Consider the following 13,910-nt stretch of genomic DNA (forward strand, 5'->3'; position numbering starts at 1 on the left):
CAACATCGATTTATACATATGTACTGTCGGATTATTGTGAAAGTGAAAGTAGACAATCGGCAGCTGCCGCATCTTTCCCTTCCAATACTGTAGCAGATCTAGATCGTCAACCCATTCATCATGAAATTTAAATCATAATATTGACATCGTTCCCAGGCCCCAGTTGAAAACATTTCCCATTATTAGATCTACACCTGCAACTTTATTTAGGACTTTGACTTAAATATCATACTTGTTCATGTGTTTAAGAACAAAAAGATCAGAGACATGCCTCTTTTTCTAAAAAAAAACCCTGAAGTCTGTAGGTGAGTTATAGACATTGAAATGAACAGTTTTTATTTTTTCCCCAAATATGTCTCTTTCGCTCTCGATTTTCCCCTTTTACCCAGCGTCCAGCGTCTTCCCCTTTTTCTAAAAAAAAACCCTGATGCTTGTTCCGCCCGCCCGCCCGCATTCGCCAATCTAATAACCAGTTTTTTCCTTCGGAAAACCTGGTTAAATGAGCTAGGACATCTGGGGCCACAGTGTTGTGGCTTTGGTGGAACCAGGAAGCTCCAAAGACTTTGAAAATCACACATACAATACATGCATACAAATTAACCCTTAACATCTTAGATACATATTTTGACACATTTGTAGTCCCTTAGAAAGTGAAATTTAATTAAAGACTTTTCTTACTAGATTCAAGGGTTTTAGGCTTCACTTCCAACCCTTACATACTGATGAGCAGCAAACAGTATAAACCCTAAACAGTCTGCAAATAACTTTCAGGCTGTTCTGGTTTTATGTTGTTTGCACACAGCCATTTTCACTTAGCTTCTAAGTGGGAATGGGGTTAACACAACTATGTCAAATAACTCGCAGGCTGTTCTGGTGTTATGCTGTTTGCACACAGCCATTTTCACTTAGCTTCTAAGTGGGAATGGGGTTAACACAACTATGTCAAATAACTTTTGGTATTCCATTGAGAATGACTTGAATAATTAGCTGACCTACCAAGTTTTCCTAACTCCTTCATTTTCTTAACTGCAAAATCTTCTGATCCCTTGGAATTACATTTCTGAAAGCAAATCAAGAATTTTGCATTATTTTACGAGTTTAGCCGACATATGCATGATATTCTATCATTTGAGTTAACAGAACAGCTGGTTTTAGTTTTGTTTATACGACTGCTACTCTGTATGATGATATTCTACCATTTGAGTTAACAGAACAGCTGGTTTTAGTTTTGTTTATATGACTGTTACTCTGTATGATGATATTCTACCATTTGAGTTAACAGAACAGCTGGTTTTAGTTTTGTTTATACGACTGTTACTCTGTATGATGATATTCTACCATTTGAGTTAACAGAACAGCTGGTTTTAGTTTTGTTTATATGACTGTTACTCTGTATGATGATATTCTACCATTTGAGTTAACAGAACAGCTGGTTTTAGTTTTGTTTATACGACTGTTACTCTGTATGATGATATTCTACCATTTGAGTTAACAGAACAGCTGGTTTTAGTTTTGTTTATATGACTGTTACTCTGTATGATGATATTCTACCATTTGAGTTAACAGAACAGCTGGTTTAAGTTTTGTTTATACGACTGTTACTCTGTATGATGATATTCTACCATTTGAGTTAACAGAACAGCTGGTTTTAGTTTTGTTTATATGACTGTTACTCTGTATGATGATATTCTACCATTTGAGTTAACAGAACAGCTGGTTTTAGTTTTGTTTATACGACTGTTACTCTGTATGATGATATTCTTTCATTTGAGTTAACAGAACAGCTGGTTTTAGTTTTGTTTATATGACTGCTACTCTGTATGATGATATTCTACCATTTGAGTTAACAGAACAGCTGGTTTTAGTTTTGTTTATATGACTGTTACTCTGTATGATGATATTCTACCATTTGAGTTAACAGAACAGCTGGTTTTAGTTTTGTTTATACAACTGTTACTCTGTGTGATGTCAATTTTCACAAAAACAACAAATGTACAAGTTATTATCATTTTCTTTGCAGGATAAATGTTCATAATAGTGGAACTAAATATCTTTGCAAGGAAGGGCCAATAGTAAAATATGGCATTTCATGTTTCAACAAGTTAAATGAAAGAAACAGAGTTAAATTTATTTTTTAATTATAGATCAGTGCATGTGCTGTTGTTGTATTTTAAGAGATTTGCTCCAGTGCCCCAGATAATTATTTTGGAAATAGGGTTTTGACCCATTGATATTGAAAAATAGGGTGATTTCATTCTTGAAATAGGGTAAACTTAGTTATAAAATTGCATACCTTATAATCATTTCTGCTTTACATCTGTTAAAGCTGCACACTTGTATTGATTCAATAAAAGTGTAAACTATCATAATTAACTTTAATAAACAGATGTTTCATTACATCTTTAACCCTTAAAACAGTCCATAATATAAACTTTAAACTTAAAAAAATGTTAACACGAATGATTCGGCATTTATTGGCTCTTGCTTTCTTGGTTCAAAAAGTTTACGATCGACTGATATTTTGGCGCAACAATCGCGGACGTCTTTCGACCTCTCTTAGACATTTTTATTTTGCATTGTAGTAGAAACTGAAAGAACAGACGCTTTACAAATACATGCACAATGAGCGACGGATCAAATCAGATTGAAAAAGCATGTATGTCGTCGTAAACGCTTTAATAAAGTTATGGAATCTATCTAGTTCGCAGAGCGTTTAAATAACTTTGACTGATTTCCTGTTCCATTTTCTTTGCTATTTCCACTTCCTGTTCTTTTATGATTTTCAAATATTATGTATTCTTAGATGCCACAAAATAATGTGTGCGTAATGTGTTTTTGAGACAAGTAGCATGCTGTTTGTGGATGATCAAATGCCTGAATGTCATCACCGTTACAGTCCACACCGTTATGCTATCCATAATATCATATTACCTCATTCACTTAAATATTTAATGAAAACAATAGAAACATTTTAAATGATGTTGTTTATGTAACTTTTTATAATTTTATCAATTTCAATGTTTAATTACTCCTGATTAAAATATCTGTAAAATAAAGTCTACACAATTTGCTTTCATTTGCGCCGTGATGTTATAGGTTGTTTTACTTTTTGAATGTTAGACAAAAACTGAAAAAGTTGGAAAAATGTCATTTCGGAAATCTGTAAACAAGTCGCTTAAAATTAGGGTTTTTTTATTTTTACTGTTAGTTTAATACGAAGTTCGCAGCAAAATTAAGTGTGCTGTAACAGGCGTTTACTAATATAATTCTGCATCAAAAAGTTTTTTATTGTATATGTTTTTAATCATTGTTACTTTTCATATTGACATTTTCCTCTTCAAACGCTTCCGCCATATGCAATTTCCTGCTTTCTAACGGTGACGTCACAATCGTACACAGTTGATTGTTACGACAGCCAATTTCTGCTACCGGTTTAGGTTTTTGGCAACTTAACACCAATATTTTGATATTTGTTTACGGAGATGTTTATTTCTGGCGTATATGTTTATATAATGATTTTCGAGAATAATAATATCGCTTTTGGTTCTCAATATAAAACGCAAAACAACTGTATTTTTAAGCGTATCATTTCTTTGTTTTTATTATAATGTATACAACAATTACAGCTTAGAATGAAGATCGATGCTAACAGTATTTCGCAAATTTCACCAGAAATGTGTAGAAATTACGTAAAGATCACGCTGCTCTACTCCCCCATTTTTGCCACTAATACTATGGAATGAATATCACACGTATCCTAAAGAGTAACAATTTTTATTCAAATTATTCCACAAATTTTGTGAGTATTCTCCCTTACCTTCGACAAAATGTAAAAGTCGTAAAATATCATTGTAAGGAAAAAACATGAATTCTAGAGAGTAAAACAAAATAAATTATTCAATATCAAACACACACGTTCATCGAGTATTACAGGTACATCATAAATCAGTATCTCGGGCTTTATTGGCTTGTGCAACTTTACACAGAAAGACACAATCTTAAATGTTCGATGACTAATTTTATTAAGTCTATAGTATATGGAAGACGGTATTCGTACATGGGCGGGATCAATGTTAGGTTTACGGAGGTTTCGTCACACTGCAGTTTCGTCACACTGAATTTACTGTAGAAAACGGGTAGAGGGTTCATCACAATGGTAGTATATAGGTGTGAATAATACCGGGAATCTTTAGCACCTTTGATTGACAACTTTCTTTTCAGTTAAAACAACATGTTTTTTGTTGTTAAATTAAATACATTTAGATAAATTGAAGTATTTAAAATGTTGCAATTAAATTACATAACACAATGTTGTTAATGATTCACAAAAATCCATTTATTCACATACAACACAATATTACACAATACATTAACATACAACTCTTCTCAATAAACGGTATAATAATATACTTACCTTTACACAACACAAATTTATTTGCAAACAATATTACACCAAACATAAATATGCATTACGGTAAACAGCATCAAAGCATTTCATCATGTCAACGTATATTACATAAAGTCTTTTATTTTCATTTATATATTTTTGAACCAGGGACATGAGAATGTATATAGCGTCAATTGTTGAGCGCCCTTTTCTGAATCCGAATTGAGCGTCCGAAATTATATTAAAGTTACTACAAAAAGTTTCTAATCTATTGTTAACAACTGAGGTAAATAGCTTAGATAAACAACTTAGAAGAGTGATCCCTCTATAATTGTTAACAAAATATCAACAAATAAAGGATCGTCAATCTTGCATTGCGACAGTCCATTCACATTCCACGACAGGATCGCGAGTTCTCCCCTCTCGTGCCCCTATTCCTTGACCGGACGACCGTCAACGTAGAGGGTATCGTAGGCTATCCAGGATCGTTTGCCTTGCCCCCTCGCATCTTTCATATTCGGAACCAGCCGTCTGCGCGCCGCAACCACTTCCGGTGGAAACTGCTCAAATACCTGGAAGTTTGAGCCGTTCAGTTCTTTCCACTGCCGCCGAACAGCCTCGCGGTCCTTGAAGGACCGTATTTTGCCACAATTGATCGGGTCTTCCCTGGTGTTGGTTGACCTGGAGAACGGTGCACCCTTTCAAACTGCATGCGGTCGGCAGCATCCTCCGCGATAACACTTAAAGAAACATTTTAAACAACTTAGAGCTCCATCCCCCTCAATGTAACGCATGCGCGTTTGTCGGCGCCATTTTGAAACAATATGGCGGAGCGTATACAAAGTGTTTGAAGGCTGCGATGCTATTGAACGGGCGATTGAGTTCATCAATGAACGGGAGTTGATGACAAACGAACGGTTTGTCAAGGTCAAATTTGACTCAAATTGCCAGGTACCTGTAAAAATACTGTTTTTGTGATTAAGTATGCGGTAGTTCTTCTTGAATGCTTTGAGCTTTTATGAGTACATACGTAGCCTTCTTTCCTATCTATAGACCAGTTGAATGTCATTGTTTACATTCGAGATTTTCCGCGCGTGCGCACTGACTGGTTGGCAAAAAACACTGGTTACAGTAACGTAAAACATGTATACATGTCTTTTGTTTAGTCAATAAAACGATACAAAAATCCGAAATAAACATTAAAACTATTAAATAATATTGCAAAAATATAACATTTAGTACCAATAAATGTATAAGCATAAATAATATGATTATAGGTGCTACCTAATTTACGGGCAAAAGCTTAATTATTTTAAAAGGTATACTAATTGGAATAAGTCTTTAATAAGTAGTGAAAACATGCCAGTAAAAATAATATATACAACTGAATAACATGAATATGAAATTAAATGTTGAAATTTCTATACCATAAATAGATGAATACGTGAAGTTTCTTGACTACCAGTACTTTGAATAACACAAATGTGGATTCGAATAAAGAAATTATGTGAAATGTGTTAATTATGTGGATTATTATACCAATATATATTTAAGTTGGTTGTTGTTATTTAGTTCTCAATTATAATTCATAAATAAACCTCTTTTAAATAAAATATACCAAGACCAGGAGCTCTCAACAGGACAGTTCTTCCCTCAATATCTGCTGCAGTCGAATACCAAAAATGCACCGCTCGCGACCGGAATTAGGGAATACACACCGGATGCTGGATTTCGGTATTGTTATTCTCGCAGTGGTGACCTCCCTTTAAATTAAAGACCTCTAAACAACGCTGGGGTAATTATTTTAACAAAGAAGGCTTTTTAAATATATATTTTTATTAATTTATGAGGATAATAATAAAAATAAGGTGCAGAATTGAACGAATAAAATTAATTCGAGACTAATCTTATTCGATTAAACGCGTCGGGATTTAGGCAATACACTTTAGACGGGTTATATTTCTGAACATTATGTTTGGGAAAAGTGAACGCGAATTCTAGTATTGCAGTCTTTGGTATTTGGCTTATTCCCGTAACGGCGTTAGGCCGGGAAACAGGAAAACAGGAAGAAAAATCGCATTTGGCGTTGAAAAACATATAATACAATAACATAGAGCACGATTCGCTACACAATAATCGATGCCATGACATATTATTTCTTGAGTAATGCATCTACGTGTCATAAAGCGTTTGTCGAAGTGCCTATGTTGCTCCAGCGGTCTTTTATTTTCCATCACGAAAATAGATGACGGCAGGAATTATTTGACTTGATAGCCTATAAGGTAATGTCTCTCTGTATTTCAGAAAATTGATACAAATAAACGGTCAACACGGCTTTTTGCCCGTATTGACCTTATCGCGATGACGTCACAAAAGGGGCAGTCCCTTAGCGACGGTGAAAACAATGCCCTAGATACGGTCGATTTACTACGCTGATTGAGCACCTCTGCTGATATTTCGTCAATTGCATTCCTATCGGGAAGTCGATAGGTAATTAAATGTCCTGTAATTGGTGTTGAAAATGTCTTTTGACTATTATGAAGGGTTAGATTGCACTTCGAAAGCCCGATATGATCAGATAATAAAACTAATTGGACTTAACGAATGTCCGTGCAAATTGCAAGCTGGATGTTGGAAAAATGACCCGACCAAGTGGCCGATGATCGAGTACGGCGACATTCATGATTAACTTTCTCACTGAGACACCGGGTAAATTCATTTATTCTGTAATAATGGGAGTATCCTTGTAGATGTTGAGGTAATGAGTAGTGTCGTTCTTTTCAGGGTTCATTCATCTTCGAACATTATAATTATATTTCTACTACGTCAATTTATCATGCTAATGTTAAGCCATGGGGTTTTTTTACTAAGAAAGTGACGCCGATATTCGGCGTCTTCCCCTACCAGAATTTTTCCCCTAAAAATACCATTTCTTCTCCAAAAATATAATTTTTCACTAAAATATAATATTTTACCCTCAAAGAATTGTTTTTTTTTCTTTTGGGAAGTCGACACTTATCCAATTTGTACCATGTACAACGATCTCGCGCTCTCTCTTTCCCGACGAACACTCAAATCTGGGAATCCCAGTGATTCTTTATATAGCTCTTAAATTACGTCATGGAAACCGGGTAACTAATCGTATTAATCATGTGGCTATTTTACTGGATTTCGGTCTTGCTCGAGGAGGGTGTTTCGTCAACTAATTACCGGAAACCAGTCGAATTTTCATCCGGGTTATGTAAAAGCCAAGATATAAACGTTAAAACAGAAAAAAGTCTCACAATTGGCGTTCATACACGAACAAAATAAAACGTTCGGACTCGGAAAATATTAATTGCGTTGACGCATTTTTTAAGAATGAATCATCAAAACCCGTTAAAACCCAGCAGGATTCGGAGGTACATGTAATCAACATCGATTAATACTGTCGGATTATTGTGAAAGTGAAAGTAGACAATCGGCAGCTGCCGCACCTTTCCCTTCCAATACTGTAGCAGATCTAGATCGTCAACCCATTCATCATGAAATTGAAATCATAATATTGACATCGTTCCCCGGCCCCAGTTGAAAACGTTTCCCATTATTAGATCTACCCCTGCAACTTTATTTAGGACTTTGACTTTAATATCATACTTGTTCATGTGTTTAAGAACGAAAAAGGTCAGAGACATGCCTCTTTTTCTATAAAAAATCCTGAAGTCTGTAGGTGAGTTATAGACATTGAAATGAACAGTTTTTATTTTTTCCCCAAATATGTCTCTTTCGCGCTCAATTTTCCCCTTTTACCCAGCGTCCAGCGTCTTCCCCTTTTTCTAAAAAAAACCCCTGTAAGCTGTAAAATACGTAGGGACATCTGGTACATGACTTACTGAAAGCCTTAGTTGTGTTTATTGTAATGAGTACGAGTGACAAATATAAAAATTAACACACATATATCTGTATAAATATTTATTTTTCAAACATTATTTACCCCCGTTGCTGTCAAACCTAATTTCTTTTTTACGATGTCGATCGTTTATTGTCGTAACATTAAATCTTAATACGGAATGACGTCTTTTTAATTAATTAACTGATACACGCTAAATACATAACTTGTTTTTTTACGTAAATTTTATAATTATTAAATACTTTAATAAATTAATCGGGCTAGTATCTTTACGTTGTAACTTTCTGATAATCTAAATTGGACATGACTTTATATTTGAACATATGTCACATATCCAATTTAAGCAACTGCTAAGTACATCGGCGTTAATTATTCATCCAAATGACTGCTTAATACTACCGGAAAGAGGAGACATGGTGGCATCTATCGTGTTAAATGACACTGTCTGGACCACCCAGTGTGGTTTATGACACCTTTTTGTCAGTTAAGTTTGGACAATATTTGATCAAAACCAGATAATCGGATTATGCAAAACAAAGGGGCAATTAAACACCAGAATACAAAAGCTTACACAATTTTAAGACTGATACAAACAATCAAATGAAAAATATTGCATTTAATTTAATTAAATGTTTATTTAAGGTGTCAACGTGTTTTATAAAGCAACTGTATATTCAATTATTTCCGTATTAAAAATTTGGCTTAAATGACTGCTCAGTATGACAAGAGATGACATAGAGGTATCATAAATTGTGTTTAATGACCACATGTGGTTTATGCAGAGCCCCAAGTATAGGTCCCCAGCTGGCTTTATGACTCCGTGTTTTCTTTGTCTGGACAGTATCCGATCATAACGAGATAATCGGTTTGTGATGAAGAAAGGGGCATTCAAATACCTAACATGCGGAAACAAAAAGTGTCGAAATTGTTGTGAATTAAATAAAAACAATAACATTGATCATGATAATTTATTTAATACGTAACAAGGTAATAAGGTAACAAATACAGGGGTTCAAATCAGCTACTATATGTTGCATATATTTAAATTTTATTGGTTGTTTGTTTTCATCCTTATTTGTGTTCGTTCATTAAATTAAATTTATTATGAAAGAATTTCTATTTCTGGGTATTTTTATTCTAAAAAATGGTCGCGAAGATGTGCCTTAACTTAAGAAAATTGCGAGCAGTGTTAAATATTTCAATGCAAATACAATGGCGACAGCGCTTTTGTTTTCACCGTCGGCAAGGGGCATGTAACTCTAACTGACGCAAGTGCCCGGATGTTGCGATAAGGTCAATTATGATTAAACTGGCTAATATATACACTAGTTACTGCTAATCCATTTCGGACAAATATCTTCATTTTTTTTAATATGTAAACATATTTTATTAAAGCAACTGTTTCGTATTTTGGCTTTACAATTTTGCTTAGATGATCGCTCAATATGCAAAGAGATGACATGGAGGTATCATAAATGATGTTTAATGACCAGACACTTGTATGCCACATGTGGTTTATGCAGGGACCCAAATAGGTCCCTGGATTTGTGACACCATTCTCCACTTTCCAATCGACCATAATGCCGTTGTAGACTGGTGACTTCCGGTTTCAACGAAATTCGGATATTCCGTTTCTGCCGTTGTAAAAGCAAATTGTCAATCCATCGTTTTAGGTAAGAAAATCAATTATCATTTAAAATAATATTGGAAATAATCGTTGGATGAGTTTGATAACTTTTTTTAATATGTATAATATTGATTTTGATGTGTTGTTAGCCGTATGAATAACTTTTTTGAATACACAATAATCGATGTTTATGGTGGGTGGGGTAAAGTATATTAATGTTGATTTATTGAATAATAGAACTGTGTGGAGAATTTAACCACTATAACCACTAGCAATACGGCTGTAAAACACATAAATACATACACGTATCTGATGTTTTTTTATGACATTTAACATTCTTGGTTATAATATATTGTATGGTAAACAACAGTTGACATAAAAAACATGTATAGCTACTGGAAATAAAATGTAATTATTGTCACTGTGCAGCTTAACATGTTATTTCTATTTCAGTGCCTTCCCCAGGAATTTGTTCAGGCGCCCCGGGGTGGGTTGGGGAGGGGTGTCCCCTCCCGACGTTGATTTTTTTTTTTAATTTAACGTGTCAATTCACGTTCTGTGGTGCGTTATAACTCAAAGAAAAACAGCGTCAAAAGACGTCATTTGGTGCGTTATGACTCTTCAAAAAAATCCCCCAGTCATTTAAAAATATGTTTTTTTAAATTGTTTAATTGTTTTAAAACTTTAACGCACAGATAGTAAAATCCCGACTCGAACGATTCCCCAATACATCCGTTTCAACCCGACTCTATTACTGAATACTTACTATTTTTCAAGTTCCTATTTATTTCCCGATAATCCCGTTTATTCCGTTTTAATCAATCTCTTTCTGGTAAATATTTACGATAAAAGCTTTCAGTTATTTCTTTAACACAAACCTTGCCATTTTTTAAGTGACTATTTATAGATTTGATGAAACATTGCCTCTGAATATGCGTCAATCCCCTGACCTGTTGTGTGCTTGTTAAAACGCTCAATACACGCCATTTGTATGCAATAGACGCGACGTTGTACATGCTGCATAATTTTCGCGCTCTTTTTAATTGAGAAAAAGATTCGACACAAAATAAATTTGCACTGCTAATTTGAAGCAAAAATATTTAACGTTGCGGTAACATTTACATTCGGAACTGTGTTTCGGATTAAAAACGCGTTAACATCGACTTACGGTACTGGGTTTCGGATTACAAATTTAATTATTTCCATTTGAGATTTCAACAAATATTAACCGTTGCGTTATAAATTCAACGATAATTTGTTTACACACTTTACGAGTCGAATAAATGTTTTGATGGAATTATGCATGAAATTCACGTTGTCCACGAGGATCACGGCCGGTTGCCATCATCAGTCTTCTAACTATCGAGTATCGGACGAAACATTTACAAGTCTGCGTAATTAATTCAACGAAAATTTGTTAAAGCGCATAACGTGTTGAATAAATGTCAGAAAAACGAGGTGAATCAGTTCTATAAATGGACATGTTGAAATATACATGTACTGGAATTAAATAAATTGTTATCACATAATTGTAACCGGGAGTCATTTGCACAACTTACTCGGCTATAATAATTAATTGTTTACCACTTGCAATTAATTTCTCGTATTAATTATGAGTCATAGGTAACACTTGTTTACAGTAAAAAGGTGTGATGATGATGCCCGAAACCGTCTTTAATGTTCTGTACTGTACTAATTACCGGTTTTATATTACTCAAATGGTACAACTTCTTACTATTCAAGCTGCGATAAACTCTTACTTCATGCCCGACGTCAATCAAAAATAATGGTCGATAGTTAACCCCGCCCTCATAAGCATTCGCGTAACCGATTGGACGATGAACTTCACAGTTTGACGACTGGAAAGTTACCAGATACATCCTTGTCAGCATTTAAATGACCGTGTAATGTGGCTAGAATAATCGATACGCGCGTCATGCTATTCTCTTATCAGTGGACTATCCATTACCCCATGTGGTGTTTATGGCGATTACTTGTGAAAGTAGGTACCGAGTGCTCTTTTAAAACAGGGCATATTGATACACTGATAGGGAAACCTTGATTTTTTTTGGACAATCTCCACTTTCTTTTACTGAAGAATGCACTGATCGGAAAATTTCAAGCGCCCCGGGGACTCTGATTTCGAAATTCAAGCGCCCCGGCAAGGGGCGCTTAACTGGCCTGGGGAAGGCACTGCTATTTACTTAAGGACACTTGTGTAGTAAAATTATAATACCATATATTAAAATTCATATCACTAAACTATAATACTTCATTTTTATTTATATAATATATTGTCTATTTTAAGATATCGGATGCCACATGGACCATGGATGTGTGCAAACTACTATTACACCTAAGAAGATTCAACATATCAGACAGACATTCTCTTGCACACCACTACATAGAACAGCAAATTTACATTTACTTCCAAGAGATGCGTAGCCTAGAAAACATCTATTGCTGGACATAATTTTATATGATGTGATATCTAAGCTTAGAATGACTGCGCCTTTCCTTCCAAAGCTTAGTTTGCGAGGTTGCTCAGCATATTTTGTTTGAGGTACGTGCTCATATTCTCTATTTGTTTGTATACACATGTTCATCTATATCATAAATTCCTAATCATATATTTTTTAACAAATTCTATTTTAATTTATATGTGATCATGCAAATTATCTGTGCAACAAGCAAAACCATTTAAACCAGACATAGTATTCAAGTCATTCAAATTGAAAATGAGTTATTTTGCTCAATTTTTCATCAAATAATTTTATGGTTGTAACTATGTACATGAACTTTCAATAAAAAAAATGATTTACTTGGTAGTCAGTATTAATGTGGTGTGTGTTATGTGTATTTACTTATTAATATCATTTAAATGTTTTGCCTGCATATAATTAACTATCTATATATATATTTTTCTTTTCATGGAGGAGATGAAAGTATCTGAAAGCAGACTTGAAGTGATATCTTGATATAAAATTAACAGTTTACAGAAATAGAAAATGTTAAAGTGACATGTTGCAATGTTCTTTTAACTATTTTTAATGGACCAGCCTTGACAAACTGCATAACTGTTCTGTGGAATTACATGATTGTTCAAGTATTGCAGTGAAAGAAAAAAATCAAAGTAAAGATTGAATAATAAAAAAAAAAATCATCAAACATTTTGACAATTCAACAAATCGAACAACATTTCATGTATTGTTTATTACTTGGTGCAGTGGTAATAAGATCTTGCAGGGCTCCCCCTTTTATGCCTGAGGCTGTTTAGTATTTTCATTAAGCATCTTTAATTATTTTCAGATATTCAGGTTTCATTTGAAATTTATTCATGTATTACCGGTAGTACAATTTAATATGTTTTTTTGGTATAGTAAACCCCAAATTAAAGGCATTTGTATGATAACTTGTTAAGTGTTAATTGATGCTTTTATATGTATGTATAGCAAGATTTGCAAATTCAAAAATTGACAAGTTAAACTTACTTTGTGAATACCGCTGTACTTCTTTATGAAGTTGATACTAAATTACTATTGTATTTAACAGGTGAAATTTGTATGCTTACTATTATGTAATGAAATTATTTATGTAGTGTTTATTTTGATATATTAAAGAAACCCATGTGAGCATGTTATTGGAAACTAAAGAAACTTTAATTATAAGACCACAAACAAGCATCATTGGGTTTATATTTTATCCTCCGCCATAGGAGGAGGGATATAAAATTGGCGTTGTCTGTCCATCCAGATGTCACAAACTTTTCAATGAGGAAAATTGTAGTGCACAAGAACCATAACCTGACACTTTCTTAAATCAGAGTTATTGCCCGTTGATGTTTGTTTATGATGTAACTTTTCAGGACTCTATCTCAGATACTATAGAAGATTTCTACATGAAACTCCGTGTTGTGTGAGGATTCTACCATACATCAAGGAATTTGCACCCATCCATATACAAAATTTTAATTGCGGGTGATACAATTTCAAATACAATTCTTGTTT

At 34.1% G+C, this 13,910-nt stretch overlaps 2 protein-coding genes across 3 annotated transcripts in view; one reads left to right on the plus strand and one right to left on the minus strand.

Annotated features, from left to right (window-relative positions):
- The window catches only part of LOC127847190 (uncharacterized), a 233,394-nt gene extending 230,019 nt beyond the window's left edge, over nt 1–3,375 (minus strand). The window contains exons 1-2 of one of the 2 annotated variants that reach the window (XM_052378912.1): nt 3,315–3,375; nt 997–1,060 (exon numbers count right to left, since the gene is read on the minus strand). In XM_052378912.1, the coding sequence (XP_052234872.1) occupies nt 997–1,018 (22 nt within the window). In that variant the 5' untranslated portion in view covers nt 1,019–1,060; nt 3,315–3,375. The remainder of the gene's footprint in view (nt 1–996; nt 1,061–3,314) is intronic. The other variant, XM_052378913.1, reaches the window with a different exon arrangement.
- LOC127849021 (uncharacterized) overlaps nt 1–13,910 on the plus strand; it is a 330,113-nt gene that overhangs the window by 263,330 nt on the left and 52,873 nt on the right. The window lies entirely within an intron of this gene.

The sequence above is a fragment of the Dreissena polymorpha genome, chromosome 10 (genome assembly GCF_020536995.1).
Source record: "Dreissena polymorpha isolate Duluth1 chromosome 10, UMN_Dpol_1.0, whole genome shotgun sequence".
Taxonomy (NCBI): domain Eukaryota; kingdom Metazoa; phylum Mollusca; class Bivalvia; order Myida; family Dreissenidae; genus Dreissena; species Dreissena polymorpha.